This window comes from Miniopterus natalensis, chromosome 19 (genome assembly GCF_054644295.1).
Source record: "Miniopterus natalensis isolate mMinNat1 chromosome 19, mMinNat1.hap1, whole genome shotgun sequence".
In the NCBI taxonomy this organism is placed as follows: domain Eukaryota; kingdom Metazoa; phylum Chordata; class Mammalia; order Chiroptera; family Miniopteridae; genus Miniopterus; species Miniopterus natalensis.
The window spans coordinates 1,335,198-1,356,578 of record NC_142099.1 but is presented as its reverse complement, the minus strand read 5'-3'; the positions used below and the strand labels follow the sequence as shown (position 1 = coordinate 1,356,578).

Below are 21,381 nucleotides of genomic sequence, written 5' to 3'. Positions count from 1 at the left end.
TTCTTTCTTCTAAGGGAGCACAGCGTCCATCAAGTGGCCCCTGGGTGGCCTCGCGCCTTCTCGGCGGGTCTGTGCTCCAATTAACTTTCTCCCCGTGCAGATAGAGACGCTCAGCAGGCAGCTCGTTAGTGATGCCCCGTCACTGGTCCCCTGCTCCCCCCTCCTGGGAGCCACAGTCCTCTCTCTTTCTCCTGTGGAAGCGACGTTACTTCCTCCTGTAAGGACACTGACATCTCCCCCGGCCACGCGGCCGGCACTACTCAGCGGCCTAGGTTTTGTTTTCCACTTTAACCAGATGCCCTAGAGATAATGCTGATGGTGTTTAGATCCATGGGCAGAGCAGCAAAGAAAGTCAGATACTCTCTCGGCTGGAGTCGGAGCCGGGATTTGCACGGGGCCGGAGAGGGAGCAGTGCACCTCCTGGTCCCGGCCAGAGCTCTGATTTCTCGGCCGAGCTCACTCCCTCATTCCCAGCAGTTCAGACGTCAGGAAGCCAGAGGGTTATGCAGGTGATTTCTGCCGGCGTGTCCTGTTACTGTTATAGGTTACGCGCCACTCTACAGTTACAGAGGCACAGGCTTTATAAATATTTTACGTGGACAGTCTTTTCTGTTAACTGGATTGCAGATCATGGTTACTCGGCGAGCATACGTGAGCGTGGGCTCTGCCAGGCTCCGTGCAGACAAGGGGCAGCCGGACCCAGTGGGTGCCACCACCCGTTGCCGCGGCTGTCAGCGAGTCGGGCGTGTGCGGGGTCTTTTACAAAGATGCCGCCGGTGGTCCTTGCAGGAACCTCACGATGAAGGCTGTGTAGCGCCGACGGCTTTGAGAGGGTTTCCCCACTGAATAAACGAGGCGTTGTTTTGAGTGTCTTCATCCTGTGGATTCCTGCTGGTCACTGGAATGGTTTCTGAGAAAACTTATCTCCCTCTAAGGATGAGGATCTGTGTCCCCAGGTGATGCCACGTAGTGAGCTGGTGAGTCAACTCTCAGCCTGCAGACGGGGGCCGAGGGTCCACCGAACGCACCCCCGGAGTCCCAGTGGCCAGGCCGCAGAGAAAGGCCTGTAGAGAGAGACTGGGAGAGAACCAGAGGTGGGGGAAACGCCCGGGCAATAAAGGGGACAGTCCCCTGGCCAGGTTCACAAGAGGCACTATGAAGAGGAAAGGAAGAGCCCCTACCCCAAGCAGGGAGGGCAGGAGGGCAGAGATGCCCATGTTAACCTGGGGGAAGCAGACAGGGCTGGGGACCTGAATGCACCTGCCCAGCAGCCTGTCAGGGAGGCGACGAAGCCCGTCCCCCCGAGGCCGAGGGGAGAATGTAAAGCTGAGCCCCCCACCCAAGCTCACTGCAGCTGTGGCTGCAGGACCTCATCTGTGGAGCAGGGGGCGTCCTGACCGCGCGGGTCACCCACTTCGCAGCCGTCCGAGCGCTCTGCCCTTGCTGGCCGCCCTCAGGTGCGCGCCCACCCCGCGGGCCCTGCAGTGTCTCCGGGACAAACCCCTCTGATGAGCTCACTTGGTCTCGGCTCGTGGGGACGGGCGGCCAGAGGCTCTGGAGAGCGATGTTAACAGGTCGTCTCGCCAGGAGTCGTCCTGGGACCGGGACCCGCGCGGGAGGGGGCGGGAGCAGCTGTAAGCTGCCGGGAAAATTTGGCCGTGAGGTCAGTCACCTGGGGAGGGCAGTTTCTAGGGGACACTGGTGACAGGTCTGACGGTGACTGAAAAGGAACCACCAGGCGAGGTCATCTCCTCCAGTTCAGAATTAGGGGCTCAGTGAGATACCAGCACGCAAACCGTATGAGGCTCTTTCTGAGACGGTAACTTTGAGCGATTTCTAGAAATGCAGCAGGTGTTTCACCGCAAAAGGATTTTTTCAAACAGTAAGATTTTGAGCTACCAGTGAGCAGCTTCGAGAGATGCATGTTTTCTTCGAGTAAATGACTTGTCTTTTCATGGATGTGTCATTTAATCAGCCGCCAAGTAACTTCGCAGTCAAGTCAATGCCAAAGGGGACACGCCCAGGTGGCCCGCCACCCCTGCTCTTGCCTATTAAAGGGACGGCTGGTCGTCAGCATCCCGAGTTTGGAGTTAATACCTATTGTACCGAAATCTGGGATGTGTAGGATTTGCAAGCTTCCCGGGTCTCTAGAGTTAATGAAGATGCACACGTGGTAAAAGTAGTAATATACAGAGCATTAGCCTCAGAGAATGCTTTATTGAAATTTATATTAAAAAGTAAATATAATAGGCAATAAAACTTCTGTGATTGACAGGCATCCTCAGGAGTCCTAGGAATAAACCGGAGCCCCCGAGTCAGAGCGGGGTTTCGGCGTTGATTTCCTCCCGCAGAACAGGTTTCCTGAGGTTTAACTCGAGAGTGAGACTTCTGGCAGCCTCCTTACGGCAATGAGGCGACCCTGAGACGGCGCTGCTTGAAATCGTGGTCATGCTTGTGAATTTCGCACAAAGCTCCAGTTCAGCACCCCTCAAGGTCATGATTATGTGGAAAACCTGAAAGTCTGCAACTGACTGTTGTTTTGGTGCCTTTTTTAATATTTAAAAATATAACACCGTGGGGAAACCTCAGGGTCGCAGCCCACGGCAGCGCTCGCAGGTGTTTCACTGACCGGCTCACTGAAGCCGACGAGCACCTGTCAGTGAACAGCTGTGGGAAGGGCAGTTCCTGCGCCTGTCGCTGGTTGCAAGGTGTGGAGAAGCTAACGGGCTGAAGTGCTGGTCACAGACTCGGCAGCTACAGATACAGATTACGAACCGGCACAGAGATGACAAACTGACCACAGAAAAAGATTCTGAAGTAATTGCCGAACAGGAAAAGAGCCTGATGAATGAGCCAGCTTTCCGGTTGCTCTTCATCAGCTGCGTTCGTGGTCTTGCAGGTTCTTCCCACTCAAAGGCTCACCTGGCTTGGCGATGACACTGCTTCACGTTGCCTGATGAGGGCATCTTAAAAAATTGCTTATTTAACTCTTGGATTCTAGTGGAACGAGAAGGAAGCTGGGGAAAAAGGCGAAAAAGGCCAGCCCAGAGAGGAAAATAAGAAGTGGCATAGACAAAGGAGTCAAGTTTTAACAAGTAGCCACACAGATTCCGCCCACCTGCAGAACGCGCGTCGGTGCAGAGCTGTGACTTCTCCGGGGGGGTCATTTCTCTATGGAACCCTCCACGCAGGTGAACCTACACTAACTTACAGCACTGAAGAGTGAGCGCTGATGTGCGAAGCCTTTTTTGGTACATCTGGTGAAAACCCTACAGTATTATACACCTCAGAAGTCACATTCCAAAGTACTCTGTGCTGGATTGAACAGAGAATGTATGAGTAAAGAAAGAAACACTCTGTGAAGCTAAAATAGAAAAGGGGAAGAAGTTCTAACGCAGACACCCACTCACAGTGACAGTGTCCCTCTCTTCCTTTCTTCCTCTGGGCTTCTGGGAGCGTAACCAACCCGACTTGACCCCAGCCCTCAGTGAGCACTCGGTCTATCTGGACAGAGAGGGGCAACCTCTACACCCGCACCCCATCCAGACACTCAGACCATCTCCTGTTCAGTCCTCTCCAACACCCCCCAAGTCCCTCTCTCTCCTCGCCTACACACATTTGCATTGAGTTATTTTATCACAGAACCAACCTAAGAAACATGTTTAACTCTGAGGTTATCTGACACCAATACACCTGTTTGAAAAATGTGACCTAAAATACTTTGAGTAATACAAATAGGACCTTAATCAGAATCCTTTAAAAAGTGAAAGTGGTGAAATCATAAATTACCATTAAGTTTCAAATACCTGAATGTGTATCTTGGTGAGAAGATCCCACCCAAGGCACAAGTAGAGGACAGGTCACCTTGTCTTCCCAACATCGAGTGCTATTAAAGCTCAGGAGGGCTGTCTGAGTAGGAGACCTTCAGCAGACAGAAAGGATGGAAGAGGAAACTGCCAGAGAGCACGGCCAGGCAGCCAGAGAGGGCTGCACTGCACTCATCTACCGGGAGACGACAACACCAGCTACCATCAGTCGGTCTTTAAGCAGCAGATTATAACAGGGTGGGAAATGTTAATTCCGTGTTCTCCTGGGAAGCAGTCACCATCTTTTAAATTAAGAAGAACCCGCTAGTGAGTTTTCACAGCATCTCGGTTTATTTGTGGAATAAAGCCCTGGACTGGGCACCACTGCTCCTTTCCCACCCTGGCAGAGTAAACAGGACATCAGCAGCACAGTGAGGGAGAGAGGAGAGAGGCAGAGAGAGACAGAGGTGAGTACAGAGCTGCAGAGTGTTTATTGAGCATGCTACAGAGGTGAGCAGAGTACACACAAGGAAAGTAGACCACCATCAAACCTCCCGACTTTGTTAGAAAAGTAATTTTTAATTGTGCCGCTTTCAAACTATACTGAATTTTACATTTCTAAAGATGTAAAAACTCAACTAATAGAAAATATACATGACCATTCTGTCTACATAGATAACAGAATCTATGAATCTTGAAACTAAGTACATCAATTTCAAAAAAGTATTGGTCATTTAAACAGAATCAACAATTCAGATCGACAAGAACTGTTCAAATTAATTTGACCTGTAGATTCTGAGCCATGTTTTTATTAAAGTCAGATCTATTCCTAAATACAAAATATTTTGAAGATTTATTAAAACTGAATATTACAATGCAAGGTAAATTAAGACTAAAGGCACATAAACTTTGGTCCCACCTGGTTGTCAGTTTTAGAAAACTGCCACAAAATTAATCTTCCTGCAAATGTTTGCAGTGCACTTGCTTTACCTTTGAAAAATACATGCACCGGTTCCTGAACTAGCTAGACCAGTCTTCACATGCTCAGAAATCCACAACCATAGTCCAAGTCTCAATTACAAACTAAGGATGGCAATATATATTTAAATGCACATAAGTCATGTCAACTTCAAAAACATCTACGAAAAATATTCAGCCACAAACAAGACAGTACTTAGTGCTGACAGTTAGTTATATGACGCGTCCCACAAGAGCGTGTACAAAAGGTTAAGGTTCCACAATGCTTTCCACGTAGGGCTCAAACTTACAGAAATTAATACTCTGCATCTTGTTAATGTAACTAATGCCTACATTCATAACTGAATCTAGACCAGAATTGTGAGATACAAAAGGCCAATGTTTTTTTAAAGCAATAAAGCCTAAGGTAGTAAAACTAAAAAATGCTGCTTTATTCTTTCAATATCCTGTATCTTATTTGATAAACTAGAAAGAAATGTGACAAGCCAGTAATTCAAAGTAAGTTCCAAGCAGGAGAAACAAAAACTTAACCTTTTTACACACCCCTGCCTAACCCTAGTGTAACCCCACGTAACAATGTGCCCGAGACAAGCCCCCTCCTAGTAGATGCAGAACAGCAACACTACTTTTCCTTTAAGGCACGTATGTCAACTAAGCTGAAAAAGGAAAGGAAAATGGAACTGAAATTTTCGACAGTAAAAATGGCTTCCTATGAACAGATGGAATTCAGCAGTTGGTAGCCCTGCTTTACATACGCCATTTCGTTTTAGAACCAAGGAATGGTAACAGCATGAGGAAAAAAAGGAAACAAAAAACAAAAAAAATCAAACTCTGGTCCCCACTTTTCTGAACAGTCACTAGGTGATGACACCACACTGCGACCCCCTCCGCTCTCCATCGCCTCAGATCGTGGACTTGGAGAAGGACACTCTCAGGTGGTGGTTCTCCCCCAGGTTGTAGTTGTGGAGGTCGATCAGGGCCTGGATGGCCTCCTCCACTGTGGCCATCTGCAGAAGGGCCATTTTGTGATCTCTTCTGAAACAAAAGAATAAAATTAGATACTTCCTACAACTAGGAAAGGCTTAACTACATCCTTGAACTCTGCCCTCGCCATAAACAGAAAGGGTAAGAACTACTTGGAGGGAACTTCTACTTCTATCCAGCCACCCACGTAAAGACAAGAGAGTTTGCTTACTGAAAAAACTTAAATGCTTTCACAGTGCCCCCCGTGTTGGCAAACAGTGTTCGCAGGTCCTCTTCTGCAACTGAAGGGCTAGGGAAATTGGAGCAGAACGAACAAGAAAAGGTATTAATCAATTTTATACTTCATTTCTAAAAGGTCCATCGTCATCAACATCAGCTTGACTACTTACGGGATATTGGACAGATGAAGGGTTGCAGACGGAGGAAAAATGTTCTGAAAATTTTTGGATCCAGGTTTCTTAAAACGATGCAATGGGGAATTACCAAAATCTTTTGTGAGACCTTGGTCATCAAGTCCCTCCCGAGGTAGCTGCACAGTCTGATGTTTAGACAGAGTGACACGGATAATTTTTCCATACATTTTCTGTCCATTAAGATGGTTCATGGCTATAAAAAAGAAACAATGCCTAAGTTTTAACAAAGTTCAAAGCAAAATTAAAAGTCTAAAAATCTTAATTCTCTGATTTAAAAAGAAGTCATGAGTGTCTAGTAACCACTGGTCAGTTTCTCACTGACTTAAAGGTTTTCTTTACTCACAGACTTGCATTAGCTATTTGAGGTCAGATCCGAACATGGACAGGTGAGCACACAGCCTTCGCCTTACCCAGTTGTGACTGGTTGCCGTCAGCCATCTGGATCAGAGCACTGTCTTTCTTATTGTACAAAATCTTCACACGCTGCACGTCGCCATAAACACCTTTTGTGGAGCCACAGAGAGGTAATCCAAAAATGGAATTAATTTTATGTGCAAGTCAGCTAAAGGTTATCTTTCTGACATATTAATGAAACATTCAGACGCCAACATGATCACTCATTCAAACTCATCACTCTCACAAATGGATAAAGAAAGATCAAGATTCTGAACAGTGAATTCTGAAAAGAACAAATTTTGATAAACCCTCAAGGCTATGTGAATGACATTAAAGACCATGCAAAATAAATCGGCATGCATTAAAACAAACTTTGTGTCTATGGAGAGTTTTAAATAGCAAAGAAAAATAGCAAAAGATTTACTATTCAACTTTAAGCCAAAGTGCTAGCTACAAATAAGAATTAAGGTGAAACCAAAATCAAATCAATAATAAAAGTATAGTGCTAACAATAACATACCGAAGAGGGTAAACAGACTTTGGGGCGTAACCATCTTTAGAAGGAGAGAAGAGCAAGCAGCGTAAGACAAGAAGAGAGAAGAGTCGAGGAAGAGCGGAGATGAACAGATCATCCATAACGAAGGGTGGTTCCCGCAGAATGGTGAGGTGGTCATGGATCATGGTTCAAGGCGGTTAATTGGGGCAAGTTGGTCCGAGGAACATTTGTTCAAGCACAGAAGCATGAACAGAGGGAATGGAGACAGGGAATGAAGACAAGGACAAGGAGAATAAAGGGTCAGACGGGGAGGGAATGGGCGTTTGGAAAGACAAGGAGAGGGAAGGTGCACACACAGGGAGAAGATGAAATGGGGAAGGGAAACAGCAATGCAGAAGAAAAAAATAAGGAATCGGGGAACAAAAAAAAAATAAAATATAGGTCAGTACATAGGAAATGCAGGAATTTGGTCAGAAAATGGTTGGTTTATGTACTGTACAAGAAAAACTGAGTAAAATGTAGTCATCCAAGACAAATATGGGTAAAGTACATCTACATCAAAGAGTAAATTACAGCATTTCATCTCAACATGGGGAAGGAGAGCATGCACAGGGACTTAAACTCTGAACTTCAACTGCATAAGCATGGCTGGTTATGAAATGCAGGCAAAATTTTTAAAAGAAAAACAAAGGCACTCTGATTCAAACATTTTAACATGCACAACTGTGAATGACAATAGTATTAAATGGTAAAATAAGCTTAATGTTCGTATTAACAGAGGCCAATTAAAAATGAAACAAATATTCAAATTAGACACCGTAAACTGATACACTGAGCCTCCCACATTTCATACCAGCTTTCATAGCAATCAAATAAAATATATCAGACATAAAATGTACAACTAAAAAAATAACAATACATTTTATTTAACAAGGGGGGGATAAAGTTGAAAAATATTTTTAGGAGACAATGACTAATAACTGCAAAGAAAAATTACTAAGGAAGGCTGGAAGAGTGCCTCGGCAAGATCTTTGGGAGAACCTTCAAAGAAAAACGCATTAGAGTAGTTCACATAAAATAAGATTAAAAAAAATGCAATGACACATAAGCATGAAATGAACAAGCAAATAATTAAAAAAGGCAAAGAGCAAAACTGTCTCACAGTTAAATCTGCAACTGGATTATTACGCTTGCCTTTGAGAACAACAAAAAGATAAAAAGCCAAACTACTGTACTTCACCATATTTTTCTTAGGAAAAATAGGTAGTTAGGTTAAAAAATATGTATATATTTAAAGAGATATGACTAAGGAAATAAAGTATTACTTAAACAAGTACATAAGATTTTATTCAGAAATAGAAACATACAAAAAATACTTTGACTAATGAATGTACATAAAAAAGAAAGGCAAGTGCAAAATGAAATAAACATGAACAACTTGCACGGATGAAATGGAGCTAAAGGGTGAACAGGACAAGACCAGGCCACTAACCTCCTCGTTTAAATTGCTAACCAGCAGGACTGTGTTGCCGCCGGCGGAGACTCCGGGCATCCCCACGCGGCCCGCTGCAGCCGCAGCCGCAGCCGCCGCAGCATTTGGAATGGCCAGAGGACTCAGAGCTCCTGGAACAGCTGCAACAGGAAGCCCTAATTTTAAAATAAAGCGTATTTTACGAAACACACACAAGTCGTTACAAACACCAACTTAAGCACGAAGGCGGCAGGACTTGGGGCTGAGCACTCCACGTGGTTCCTGAAAGTTAATTTCGTAACATTGAGAAAAATGGTTCGCTGATATGGAGTCGTTACAGAAAAACAACTGGCTTCAGTGAAATCATTACATATCAGAACTAAGGTACACAGCTGTATTATGTTAAAAAATCAAATATAAAATATTCCATTTCCTATGGAAAAGCAAACTAAAGTGATAGAATTCGTCCAAGCTGGAGACCTGAAAAATTCACTCCCATGGTTTATAGCGAGAAGCCTCATCTAAAAAATCACCTTCAACATAGCAACTCACACTTTTACACAAGTGCTATCTTCATAAACTCACACCTGAAACCAAACAATCACAGCTCATAAAACCAGTAGCTCCTGTAGACCAGATTTTCAACCAGTGAGCCACGAGAATGTTTACATGCAATTCCGGACAGTCAGGGGCACTGACCTCTGTTCCCTTAGACTGTTGAATAAAATAATAATGACAACAGCTAATATAACAGCCGTCCGGTGTGAATGAATAAAAATTTTATTTTTTTGTCAGATTGGCAAAAAATACATTTTTTGGTGTGCCGTAGTATTTTAGTAATTAGTTTATGGGTGCCATACAATGGAAAAGGTTGAAAATCGATGCTATAAATTACCCTGAACGTTATTTAATTCAAAGGGCCTGGAGGACAATCTTACCAAATATGCCCTAATTCCCTCAAGTCGCTACAACAAACGTGAGTCTCCCAACTACACGGCTTCCAGGTAGAAAGAGAAGCCGGCGCCACTGCTTCGGCGCCTCCTCGGTGCTCCCCGCCCTCCGCCTGGTCTTACCCTTCCTTACTCCTGTCCTACTTGCCGGTCTCTGCTGTCCTTCAGTCATTTCTTTAGAGGATTTCCTTCTGTCTCAGCATCTTTTGTCCACTTTTCAAGGATCAATGAACTGAAATCCTTCATCCCTTAAATTCTTACACACCAGCTTCTCAGTAAACATTAGTTCACTAAAGAAATGAATGTTCTTTTTCTCCTTCTCATGATAAAAAAATAAATTAAAAAAAGCCAACCTAAATGAGGTTAATTTAGACATACCTGGGTAGAACTGGCCCTTAGCACTGTGGTCCCATAAGCTGACGTTCTATTTCTTCTTCTCTTTCCAGCCTTCTTGTGTATGCCACAGGGATGTGCTGTCAACTTTCGTTTTAGATACCTTATTCTTTTAGCCAAGTTTTTATCTTTTTACTTCAGAAGCTACTATGACCTTCCACAGTCAGTCTGAAGGGTTCTAACCTCTTTAGTTTCTGACTTGAAAACTTCCCTTCCATCAGGGTCGTCTCGCCCTCTCTCTCTGAGAACTCGTCAGCTAGTGCTCTGGATGAGTTTATGACTTTTGGCCCACACCATGTGTTGGAATCCCCCTTTTGCTGATTTCTCCACGTTTCTTTTTTAGATTTTACTTTTTGTTTTGGAAAATTTCCGATATACAAAAGCAGAGGCTGGAAGAATGAAACCCATGCACCCATTACACTGATAATTAGAGCCAATCTTGTTTTATCCACATACCCACTGTATCTCTCAAGTAAATCCCAGAAATAAGAACCTAATTTTAAAAGAGAGACTTCTCGTGTCTAGTACTTACTTATGCACAGTACACTTCAGTGCCTCTTTGGATCCACCAGTGGGGATCTTGACTGCATCAATCACTTCTCCACGTTAAACACCAGAGCTCTCACTACACATATAGGTTGTTGCCATTTAACGTTCAGTGGATATCTTCATTTGATGCCAATGTCAAGTATAAAGACTCTCAACTCTGAGACAGACCCTCGCAGTAGCTGCACTCTCTCAGAAAGTGACCCCCTCCCTCCTTTCTTAAGCATTATTTCTCCACACAGCTGTGGCTAAATGCACAGTGTCCAACTAAAGCTGAGACCACAATTCACAGTGGTGGAAGCTACACTACGCATTACATGGTCAGTGCTTATCTCCCTGCCTTTAATTGGATATCTTTTAGTAGAAAAAGTCATCTTAAACTTCTGTTAAGTTCCTTGGTATTGATGGGATCCAGTTGATCTCTCTCACTCACACATACACTCTCAGAGGAGATAAAAATTCACTATCAACCCTCAAATTCCCTTTTAACAATATAAACCTATTTTTAAAAATCCACCAAAGCCATTTGATTTGCTCTTTTCCACAATAAAACATTAAAATCAGTTTAATATCTAGTTTCATTTTCAATTCTAATGGGCGAGAAGTGATCATTCTCAGAGCCTACTAAGCCAAAAAAACTTAACTGGAGAGCTAATTATAATTAATTACCAAAATTAAAAATAATCTCGGCCTGGCCAGTGTGGCTGGGTTGGCTGCAGTGTCCTCCCAGACACCAAAAGGTGGAGGGTTTGACCCCCAGTCAGTCAGGGCACCTGCAGGAGACAACTGATCCATGTTTCTCTCTCCCACCAATGTTTCTCTCTAAAAATCAAAAAAAAAATTTTAATTAAAAAATAATCATCTCAGAAAGGTCCTAATCCTTCGCACTTTCTTTGCACATTTCCTGATGTTGGAATTGCCTTCTCCTTCATCTGACACCTTCAGGATTAAATAATGTGCCTGCCAACTCCCCAGCAGAACGTCCAGGACCTAGAAGCTACTCAATAAACGCTGACTCTCTCTCACCAATATAATACAATTTCTATCAGTAAAGAACTTAAGAATCTATGGTAATAATTATAAGCAAAGGCCACTATCACTCATTATTATTTCTCTCAACTTTACCTTTAACAATGATACATTTGAAATAGTATCAATTTATAAGCTGAATTGAGGGAATAAAGGCTTAAACTAGACCCATAAAGTGACAGAGAGTCTGTCAGGATAGAACATTATCAGCCCAAAGCATCTATTATCATCAGGATAACCAGGATGGCTTGTGCTAGATGTAGAAGAAATTTAGAACAAAGGGTCAGTTTTGTCCGAAGTCACCAGAATTAATTTCAAATGTCAATTGCTTCTCCTGCATTAAATTTCTCTACTCATAGATGTATCACTTATATTACATATTTACAAATGGCTAGTCAAGTGTTACATATTCACAGTAAATATTTTCAAGAATTACTGCATTTTAATGCTTTTTCTTTTTTTAACTGATGGACATAAACTTAACCTTAAGAGCTGGTTTGAGACTCCTCAATCTTGGTTCCATATGGATAGAAACTCTAAAAGAGAACGTTACAAATGCCAGAAATCAAGAATTTCCCACACATGTCAGGTAAAAGGAAACTACGATTTCATCTTAAGTTGTAACTGCTTTCATTTTACTTACAAAATAACACTTTCCCTTATTTTTTCTTCATCTTGACTCCATCAACTATTAGCTGCAAGCTTCTGCACTGTTTTTGTTAGGTGGGGCAAATCCATTATAGAACAGGTGAAATCAAATAAATAAATACCTAAACCAATTTTAGAGAAAATTCTTTCCAGTGTAAATTTTTTTAAAAGACAGGGTATATAATACGTCTCCCTCCCAGTCCATGTTAACATGTCACTGTTTCTATGCCGTGTTGAATGAAAACAATCAGGTTAGCTCTAAAGCATATGCACAAGGGGCCTGGACCTAGCCTTAGTCCTAGACAGCGTGACATCAACTTTGAAGTGTAAACAGCTCATGAAGAGCTCAACAGTAGGTCTCCATCGAGCTTTTCTTCTTCTAACTTGGGACAGAAGGAGAGGGTGGTGAAAGACATAACTGATGTAATTTTAATACAATTTATGAAGAACACGTTATAAACTCATATGGCTTCTCACCCAAGAAAAATAAAATGTAACACAATTTCTTAAATTCCAAATTGGGGGCTCACTGTACTTACTAGAGTTTAACAGGCACTTTGCCACTTGGCAAATGAGGGACAAGTGGTATAGACAATAGAAATCATACCTAGGAGGGACGTCTCCTTGGCAAACGCTGCAGCGATAGCTGGGTCCAATGCAGGCTGTCCATCCCCAGAGGGGAGGTCAGGTCGAGTATAATCCCTACTTTTGTCATTGTTGTATTTTACATTCAAATTCACAAGTTTGGAAAAATCAATCCTTAGAGTACAGCAAGCGTTATAAATATTCTGACCATCTAGGGCCTGTAAGAGTGAATAAAGTATATGAGCAATGTTATGGAATGAAAATTAGCAAAAGGTACGACTCTGACAATTAAACCCAACAATGAAATGCTGCACGTAAGAGCCACCAGGAAAGAGATCAAAGGTCACCCTTCTTTCTCTGCTCTCCCAGCTATATGTGAACTAGTTTTCACAAATACTACTTCTTGAAAGAGAAAGTGCTGCTTAAATCTAACATACAGCCAGTTAAGTACAGGTATGAATACTTTCAATTTTTAAAATCTGCAAATAATTTAATTTTAAAAAACAAAGGTCACAAAACATAGTCCTACCAAAGTAATACCCTGATAGCTGCATGATATGACACATATATGCTACACATACTTTTTGCTAGATGGCAATACAAGACTTTACTTCTAATAGTTTCCTACCCACCACATACAACCACAAAAATGTAAATGATGTGAATGAAAAGTAGACTAGGAACCTATTCAGAAAACCCATCTCTTAAAGAAAATCTTTAAAAAGAACACTGGGTATAGTCTTAAATAAACTGAGAGCCTATCACAGCATCTGAAGCACATGTGCATTGCTGTATTTAAGTCCCACTGGAAAACACCTAAGTCTTAACACAGGCGTGCATCCGCAATACAATCCTATTTCCTTAACAGCACAAAACTTTTTGACCTAAATCAAACAAAAATGCAAAATAATATAAGCCTATAGATAACTACAGATGATGATCCTAAAAAATAAACATTTCTGTTCTACCACAAACATTACACATTTCTAACATTATCCTAATGCACCGATCTAGGCCTTCTATAAAGCTACATACACAGTGTTGCTAAGCTACATCAGTATTAACACTAGCTATACATAAATGTATGTATATCCGCCTCGGAAAAATACCACATCTCAAAAAAAACTCTAGACTTACTAGTTTTGCTTGTTGTGCATTTACTGGATCGCCATATTGGAGGAGAGCTTGAAACTGGTTATTTTTTGTAAATGTGATTATCTTCAATACAGCACCAAACTTAGTAAATATCTGGTAAAACATTAAAAGGAAAACATTATCTACTATATTACTATTTCTCCAATTTACCAGCTGACATGCAAATTCAGACTCACGTACCTGGTGAAGGACATCCAGGGTCACAGGGTAGTACATGTTGTCAATGATAATTCTGAGCACAGGGCTCTGGGCGGGGGTCACTGCACTCTCACTCACAGTGGTGCCACTGAGAGGAGTGTTTGCCGTCTGCACGGCTGTCACAGCTTGGAGGACGGCCTGGGCACGCTGAAATGCAAAGACAAGTACTTTGGAAACACACCCAGTCTTTTCACTTACATTTTGCTACATGTTACACTATTAGCTCATTTCTTTTCTAAAAGACATATAAATAAAATTTAACGCTCAAGTAATCCTTTTGAGCCAGGCACTGTTTGTTTATAATTCAAATATTCCGGTATTTACTTCAAAATAATCATCTAGCATTGGGACCAATGCTGAACAGGCCAAGACAGGCAATGTAATTTACTCCGAAAAAGGTTAAGATGGGAGTTTTAGAGAAGCTAAAGCCTCAATCTAACATTATTCACTGTGTTATAAAGGCAAATGGGAAACCTTAAGAAGGGGGTTACTCTCTAGGGGGTTACTCTACTCTCTTATCCAAAAGATTTCCCATAAATCTTATTTCTAATACAATCTTAAAAGAAGAATATTCACAACACAATTTAAGTCTTTTTTCATAATAGTATAACTTCTGACACCAAAACTTCTAGAAAATTGATGTACACTATAGTTTAAAAGCATTGCATTTTCAGGAACACTTCAGGATAAAATATGAAAGACATTTTCCATACATGTTATGGTACCTAATACACAATCAAAGGTAAGGTGCACTATTATTTTATGTTTGGCTATTAAGACATTGCTAATAAACCATGACATTGAACACTGTAACACACATCTTTATTTCTGAGATTTTAAAATGTGAAAAAATATACATACAGAATTGAGGAAGTACAGTATTTTGCAGAAATTTGTCAACTAAATCATATGTTAAATGCTCCAAAATGACTGCCTTTACTACAGCCACTATGCTGTTCCTATTATTACTGTGACAGATTCACCAATAAGAAAATTTCTTTCCACCTTATCTGGGGTCAAAAAATCATTATAAAAGGAAATAATTGTTAAATGCAACAATGACAAATACCTCTATATGGCTTTAAAGTTTAAAAAAAGCTGTACTGGCAGATGAACAGGACCATAGAGCACAGTGATGAACAAAAAGGAAGGAGAACCCGGAAGAATTAAACACGCATGAGGATAAACGAGAGTGGTCAGGGCTGCTTTGAAGGTACATACACTATAATTAGAATGAGATGAGCATGGCTGCCCTGCGAAGATGACACACAAATCTGTAGTGTTACATTTTTGGGAGATGTTAGCTAACACTACAGTGGTGATCACTGCAATATATGCGTGTATCAAATCAACAGGTTGTACACCTTAGTGTTACATGTCAATTACATCTCAATAAAGCTGAGGGGGGTGGTCATTTCACTGAAATACTATATAACCAGGGATCATATTTATCTTTTTAAATGCTATTTAAGATGACCTGTGAACATGTTAGCTAAAGCGACTAATTGAAACCCAACGTTTTGAAACATGGTAATTACTTAGTACAGTAAGAGCTAAGAGGTGGTGGTGTCTGAGCTACTGACAGTAACAAGAAAGATGACAGTAACAAGCAGATGTTAACAAGAGTGGATTAATAGGACTGGGTGGCCTGAGGAAGGGTTCTGGAGGAATTCGTGAATGACACACTCACTGGCTTCTCTTCTATTATGACATCCTATTAAAATGCCTATTAAATGAATACAAAATGGAATAAACACAAATACTGATGAGAAATGTCATCATTGGCTAAGAATAATTTTTATCAATTTCTGGAACACAAAATGAATGAAACCAAATGGACAAGACAGAGTGAACACATAGCACAAGGGAAACTATAATCAGCTAAATACTGTATTAAAAGAACTAAAGTTTTTAGATCATTACTACAGACTACGTATTTAAGGCCTAAAACCATTCTTATTTAAAATTAATGTGTTTGTAAAATTAGTATATCTTCTACATCAAAATTTTAAAAGATCAATACATTCATAAATTCTCAATTCATAACATTTCCCCCCCAGCACAGGAAACCATTAACACATCTTCAATAGAAATTTTTCCATAAGAAATTAAGACCTATAAAAAGTCAAATAACCAAAGGCATTAAACTCATGAAGTCCAAGCACCAGAGTTGTATAAATAGGTTATGCTAATAAGTCCTACCTCATAAACAGTCCCTATACAAAAATTTTAACTTGTAATAAGAAAAAGAACATTTTGACCAGGACCTTAAAAACAATGAAAAAATACTATTTAACCAATTTACTATAAAAATTAGTAAAAACACTATTACTGATTAGTAAATTAATAATTAATAATTAGTAAAAATGCTACTTAACTAATTTACCTACTATTAATTTAAAATATGAAGAGATCACACATACTTTTTATAAATAAACGTAATACTTAACACTTAGGGACATACTGCAAAAAAATGTCATGAAAATACCCATAGAAACAGCTTAAGAATGGTTAAAAATTTTATTTTCTGTTAATATATTTATGAGATCCTTAATATGTTGCAGGTCATTTCACTGATGTACCTACACATACTCACTTGGTTTAATGTATTGTCTGTTTTCAGTTCTTTGTGATTGGAGTACTGGATGTAAATCGGCTGGTTACGAAGATGGGGTGTCACAGCAGAATAGTAATTAACCATAGTAATAGCGGCTTCCTCTGTTGCTAGTTCCAAAAATGCCTGAAAATTTATATGCAAAATTATAATACTATGAATTAAATTCAAATAAGCTTTAGTATTTGTCTAATCTATTCAACTAATTAGAAAAATCAGTATCTAGACTATAACCTTTTGAGTTACTTTAGATGCTCCAACAAGCAGAATTGGAAATCCTTCATTGAAGGTTAGGTACACAATTAAAGCTAACCTCAGAAGAAAGCTCTTTGTGTACATGGTACTTCTGCCTTCCACCTGATTTTCCAACTACCACAAATGTAGTTCCCTAATAAAAAAAGCTACAGAAAAAGAAATCTAAACATTCTCTAGCATCAGAATTTTACTGCTCCTAACAAAGAGAGCAAGAGAGAGATCTCAAAGTCATTTTTAAAGCAGTGTAATTTAAGAGACAAAAGAAAAAGTTAAAAATTAAATGTCAGATTAGTAGTAGTAGCATTAATATTTAAGAGCATGTTAAATTTCTGAAGTTCTTCCAAATGGTTTTAGAATTTTAAAACAACTTGATTTTTACTATTCCGGGGCCCTACTGTGACAGGCACATCCATTCAGTGAGTGTATCTAGATTAATGCTATCAGGGAAGTCTTTCCATGGAATGAGCTTGAACCAAGATGCTACTAGTGCCCCTGAATTCGAAGATTACAAAGGACAGAGCCACAAGAAAAGAAGTACAGTACTTCACTTGTATTTTCCACAACCTCACTGTAGCAACTGCTCAGAGTCTCACAGTGAACTCAAAAGGAGAACTAAAATTACAGTGAGCCGTCCATTAGCTCCCAGGCGTTAGTCCCGGAGCACCACTAGCAGGAAGAGCCAGACTTCAGTTCCCTCTTTCAGAAAGGGACCTGCTGCAGCCTACCCTTTATTCACACCTGCTGACTAGTTAGGGGCCTAACATTTTGTAGGTCCTGAAAGACGTATACCTGATTTTTTCCTTTCAGCATAAGGATGTTGGTCACCTTCCCAAAAGGTAAGCCTAAAGCAATGACTTCAGTTTCTGTCACCTCACCAGGGAGTTTTCGAATATGAAGAACACGAGAAGGGGCACCATCCATCTTATCCTCTCCTTTGAATTTTTTACTGTCATTACCATTGGCTGAAAGATATTAGAAAATAGTCTTCATTATTAATTTTCCTTATCTGCATTAAAAAACACAAAACAATGTTTATAAAAGAACTTAAAAACACAGCTGAGTATACTGGAATTCCTAAAAATTCAAAAACAGATTTCAAAGAAACAGAAAATCCTATCCACCAATTAAGATTACTACTGGGTAAACGTTGCTGAATAGTATACGTAAAAAGAAGTGGTAAAGAGAAAACATTACAATGTCATTTCATAAAGAAATTGTCCAATGGCTAAAAAACATAATTGTTTTTCAATTTAATCAAATTTTTTAAAATGTGAAAATTGTGAGTTAGCAAAAATTAGGAAGGTTATTTTTTCACCTGAGAAATTATAAATTGTTCAATTTGGGAAATATATTCCAAAAGTGGGCTCAAAAAAAGTAATGCTGTAAAAATAATTATGTAGTCAATCCACACTATGCTTACCTCCCATGAGCCTCTGCTGATTTAATATTACCACCTAATCTACCTAAACATCTTATCGCTAGCAACATGTATATACTATAAATCACTCATGGACTTGACTACCTTATCACTCTAAGCATTAAAGTAAAATGAAGGCTCAATCCTTGTACACTGAGAAATATACATGTAGACTCTATTTTGTAAATAATTTCAGGTACTTCATGGTACTCCCCAAAACATTCAACACTATCTATAAACAATATATGAAAAAATATACATCCAACAATATTTATAAATCTCTAAGATCATCTTGATCTCTAAGTGTCCTCAAAATCCATTCCCACGTGGACAGTTTAAACAGTACTGAGTATTAAGAATGTGTGTCGCATGTTGCAGGCTCTGGCGCACAGCCGTGAGCAAGACCAGTGAGACTCTGATGCTCCCCTTCAGTCCCATGGGAGAGGTCGCTAACTGGAGTATGAGCCATGACATTTCTCACAGTGATTAAGTGCTATGAAGAAAGTTAACACAGTGACGTGATTAGAAGTGACCTGGAAGAGGGTGGTGTGGCAGTGACTCTACTGGATGAGCAGGGGAGGTAGCTCTAAGAGATAATGTGGGAAGAGGGAGTCCAGTAACAGATTATTCTTTCTTTTTAACAAATACAAATCTTTTTCCACTTCTCCCCTTTGTTAATGGGACTATATCATCCACTGACCCAGAGATTCTAACAAAACTCTGAATATTTCTCCCAAAGGAGTCTACTTCCTACTAACTCAGATGTTCTGATTTCTCGACACCTTGTTTCCTCCATATTCTGAGATCCTAAATCGCAGGACTTCAATTATCTCTAGATTAGTGTAGCTTTTAACTGCCCTCCCTACATACAGTAGTAAGCCTCCTCCACCCCCTACAAAATACAAATGCAACAAAAATCTTTTCTAAAATGTAAATCTGGTGAAGCCCAAACTTCTTAGTATAACAAATCAAATCCTGTATCTGGACCAATGCCTACAAGGACTTACTTCCAGCCCTTCGCTACTTCACATTCCAGCAGACAAAACTATGAGTGTCTGATGGTTCCCAGAGGTGGCCTACAACAAATTTTGTATTTGTTTTACAACTTTGTTAACTGATACAGAACGTGTCCATCACCACAGAAAATCCCCTTGTACTTCTTTTCTGTTAACTCACAAGACCCACAGGCAACCATTGTTTAGGTTTCTATGCTAAAAATTACTTGCTCTCTGCCTTTATAGAAATTGAATCACAATATGTACCCTTCTGTGTCTGGCTTCTTTGGCTTCCTAGAAGAGTTACTAATATGCACTCACATTGCTACGTGTATTAACAGGCACTCTTGTTATTAATGAGTGATCATCCACTGTATGACTATACCACAGTGTACTGATTCATCTTCCTGGTGACATACATTTGGGTTATTTCAAGTATGGGCCCACTGTGAATGAAGATTTATATATGTGTATATATGTGCACAAGTCATGTAGTGTACATATATGGATAAAAACCTAGATGTAAAAGTACTGGGTCAGAGGCTAAAGTTTATGCATCACTTTATAAGAAACTGCTAAGCTGTGTTTTAAACTATTTTACACTCACCAGCAATGGAGAAGAACTCCAGTTGCTCCACACCCTCATCAACATTTGGCGCTGTCACTGTTTAACTTTAGCCTAGATTCTGGTTGGTTTGAAGTAGTATCTCAGACTGGTTATAACTTGTGTTTTCCTGATGACTTTTCATGGGCTCATTAGCCATTCATATACCTTCTATTGTCTATTTGTAAAACTCAGGCTGTTTGTATTTACTGATGTGGAAGAATTCTTTAACGACTCTAAGTCTTTTGTCAAACATAGGTACTGGTATGTGAACAAGCATTTTCTCCCAGTCTGCCTTGCTTTTTAATTGTCTTAACAAAGTCTTTTGATTAGAAGTTTCTCGCTTAGATGAACTCTTGAATCCTGTAACTATTTTGAATTTACTTATTAGTGCTACCATTTTGTAAACCCCTTTGGGTTTCCTATTTTTTTTTATATCTCTTTATTGATTTCAGAGAGAAAAGGGAGAGGGAAAGAGAGAGATAGAAACATCAATGATGAGAGAGTCATTGATTGGCTGCAGCCTGCAACCTGGGCATGTGCCCTGACCGGGAATCGAACCCCGATCGCCTGGATCCCAGGTCGACGCTCAACCGCTGAGCCACGCCCGGACGGGCAAGGGTTTCCTATTTTAAAACTCACACTGACCACGAGTTAGACAGCTTTACTTCTTCCTTTCCAGTCTGTAGTCTTTTTATTTATTTTACTCGCCTTAATATAAGCAAAAGCAAAAAAAAAAAATCATGAAAACGGACATCCTTATTCCATTCCTTATTAATAAAAACATTCAGTATTTCAGCATTAAGAATGGAATTTGTTGTAGGCTCCAGGCAGACCTCATCTACTGTAACTTTCCCTAGTTTTCCGAGAGATTTTCATCATGAACGGATGCTATATTTTTATAAAAAGTTTTCTCGTTTATTCTATTATTGTGATGAACAGTTCATTTTCAAATGTGAACTTACAATACTGAGGTAAGCTTCAATTAGTCATCATAAATTATCTTTTATATAATGCTACATATAATTTGCTTACACCTGTTAAGGACATCTGCATTTACCTTAATGAAAAACATTAGTATGAAGTCTTGATTTCCTATCTGTTAGGTATTGTCAGTTATAGTAGCTTCGTAAAGTTAATTAGGGAGTATCCCCTCCTCTATTTTCTAGAGAAGTATATTGATGATGGTGATTATTTCTTTACTTTGAAGTTCATAAAATTTAACAGTAAAACCGCCTATGGCTCTGTGAAAAGATTAAAAATTCAGTTTTTATAATAGATACAGAACTAATCTATATCAATTATGAAATGATAGGTTATGTCAGTTTTGGTAAATTAGATTTTAAAGGAATTTGTTTCATCTAATTTATTGGCATTAGCACTGTTTATAACATGTTCCTTCTACACTGTGTAGGACCTGTAGTAATATCTGCACTTTCATTCCCAAT

General features: G+C 40.0%; 1 protein-coding gene across 4 annotated transcripts in view; it reads right to left on the bottom strand.

Annotated features, from left to right (window-relative positions):
• Window positions 1-4,365: 4,365 nt before the first annotated feature.
• PTBP2 (polypyrimidine tract binding protein 2) overlaps window positions 4,366-21,381 on the bottom strand; it is a 31,687-nt gene continuing 14,671 nt past the window's right edge. Inside the window, exons 4-14 of one of the 4 annotated variants that reach the window (XM_087827739.1) lie at window positions 17,707-17,879; window positions 16,645-16,788; window positions 14,031-14,195; window positions 13,833-13,943; window positions 12,718-12,913; window positions 8,566-8,720; window positions 7,098-7,131; window positions 6,592-6,684; window positions 6,158-6,374; window positions 5,980-6,057; window positions 4,366-5,819 (exon numbers count right to left, since the gene is read on the bottom strand). In XM_087827739.1, coding sequence (XP_087683865.1) covers window positions 5,687-5,819; window positions 5,980-6,057; window positions 6,158-6,374; window positions 6,592-6,684; window positions 7,098-7,131; window positions 8,566-8,720; window positions 12,718-12,913; window positions 13,833-13,943; window positions 14,031-14,195; window positions 16,645-16,788; window positions 17,707-17,879 — 1,499 coding nt within the window. In that variant the 3' untranslated portion in view covers window positions 4,366-5,686. The remainder of the gene's footprint in view (window positions 5,820-5,979; window positions 6,058-6,157; window positions 6,375-6,591; window positions 6,685-7,097; window positions 7,132-8,565; window positions 8,721-12,717; window positions 12,914-13,832; window positions 13,944-14,030; window positions 14,196-16,644; window positions 16,789-17,706; window positions 17,880-21,381) is intronic. The other 3 variants (XM_087827740.1, XM_087827741.1, XM_087827742.1) reach the window with 3 other exon arrangements.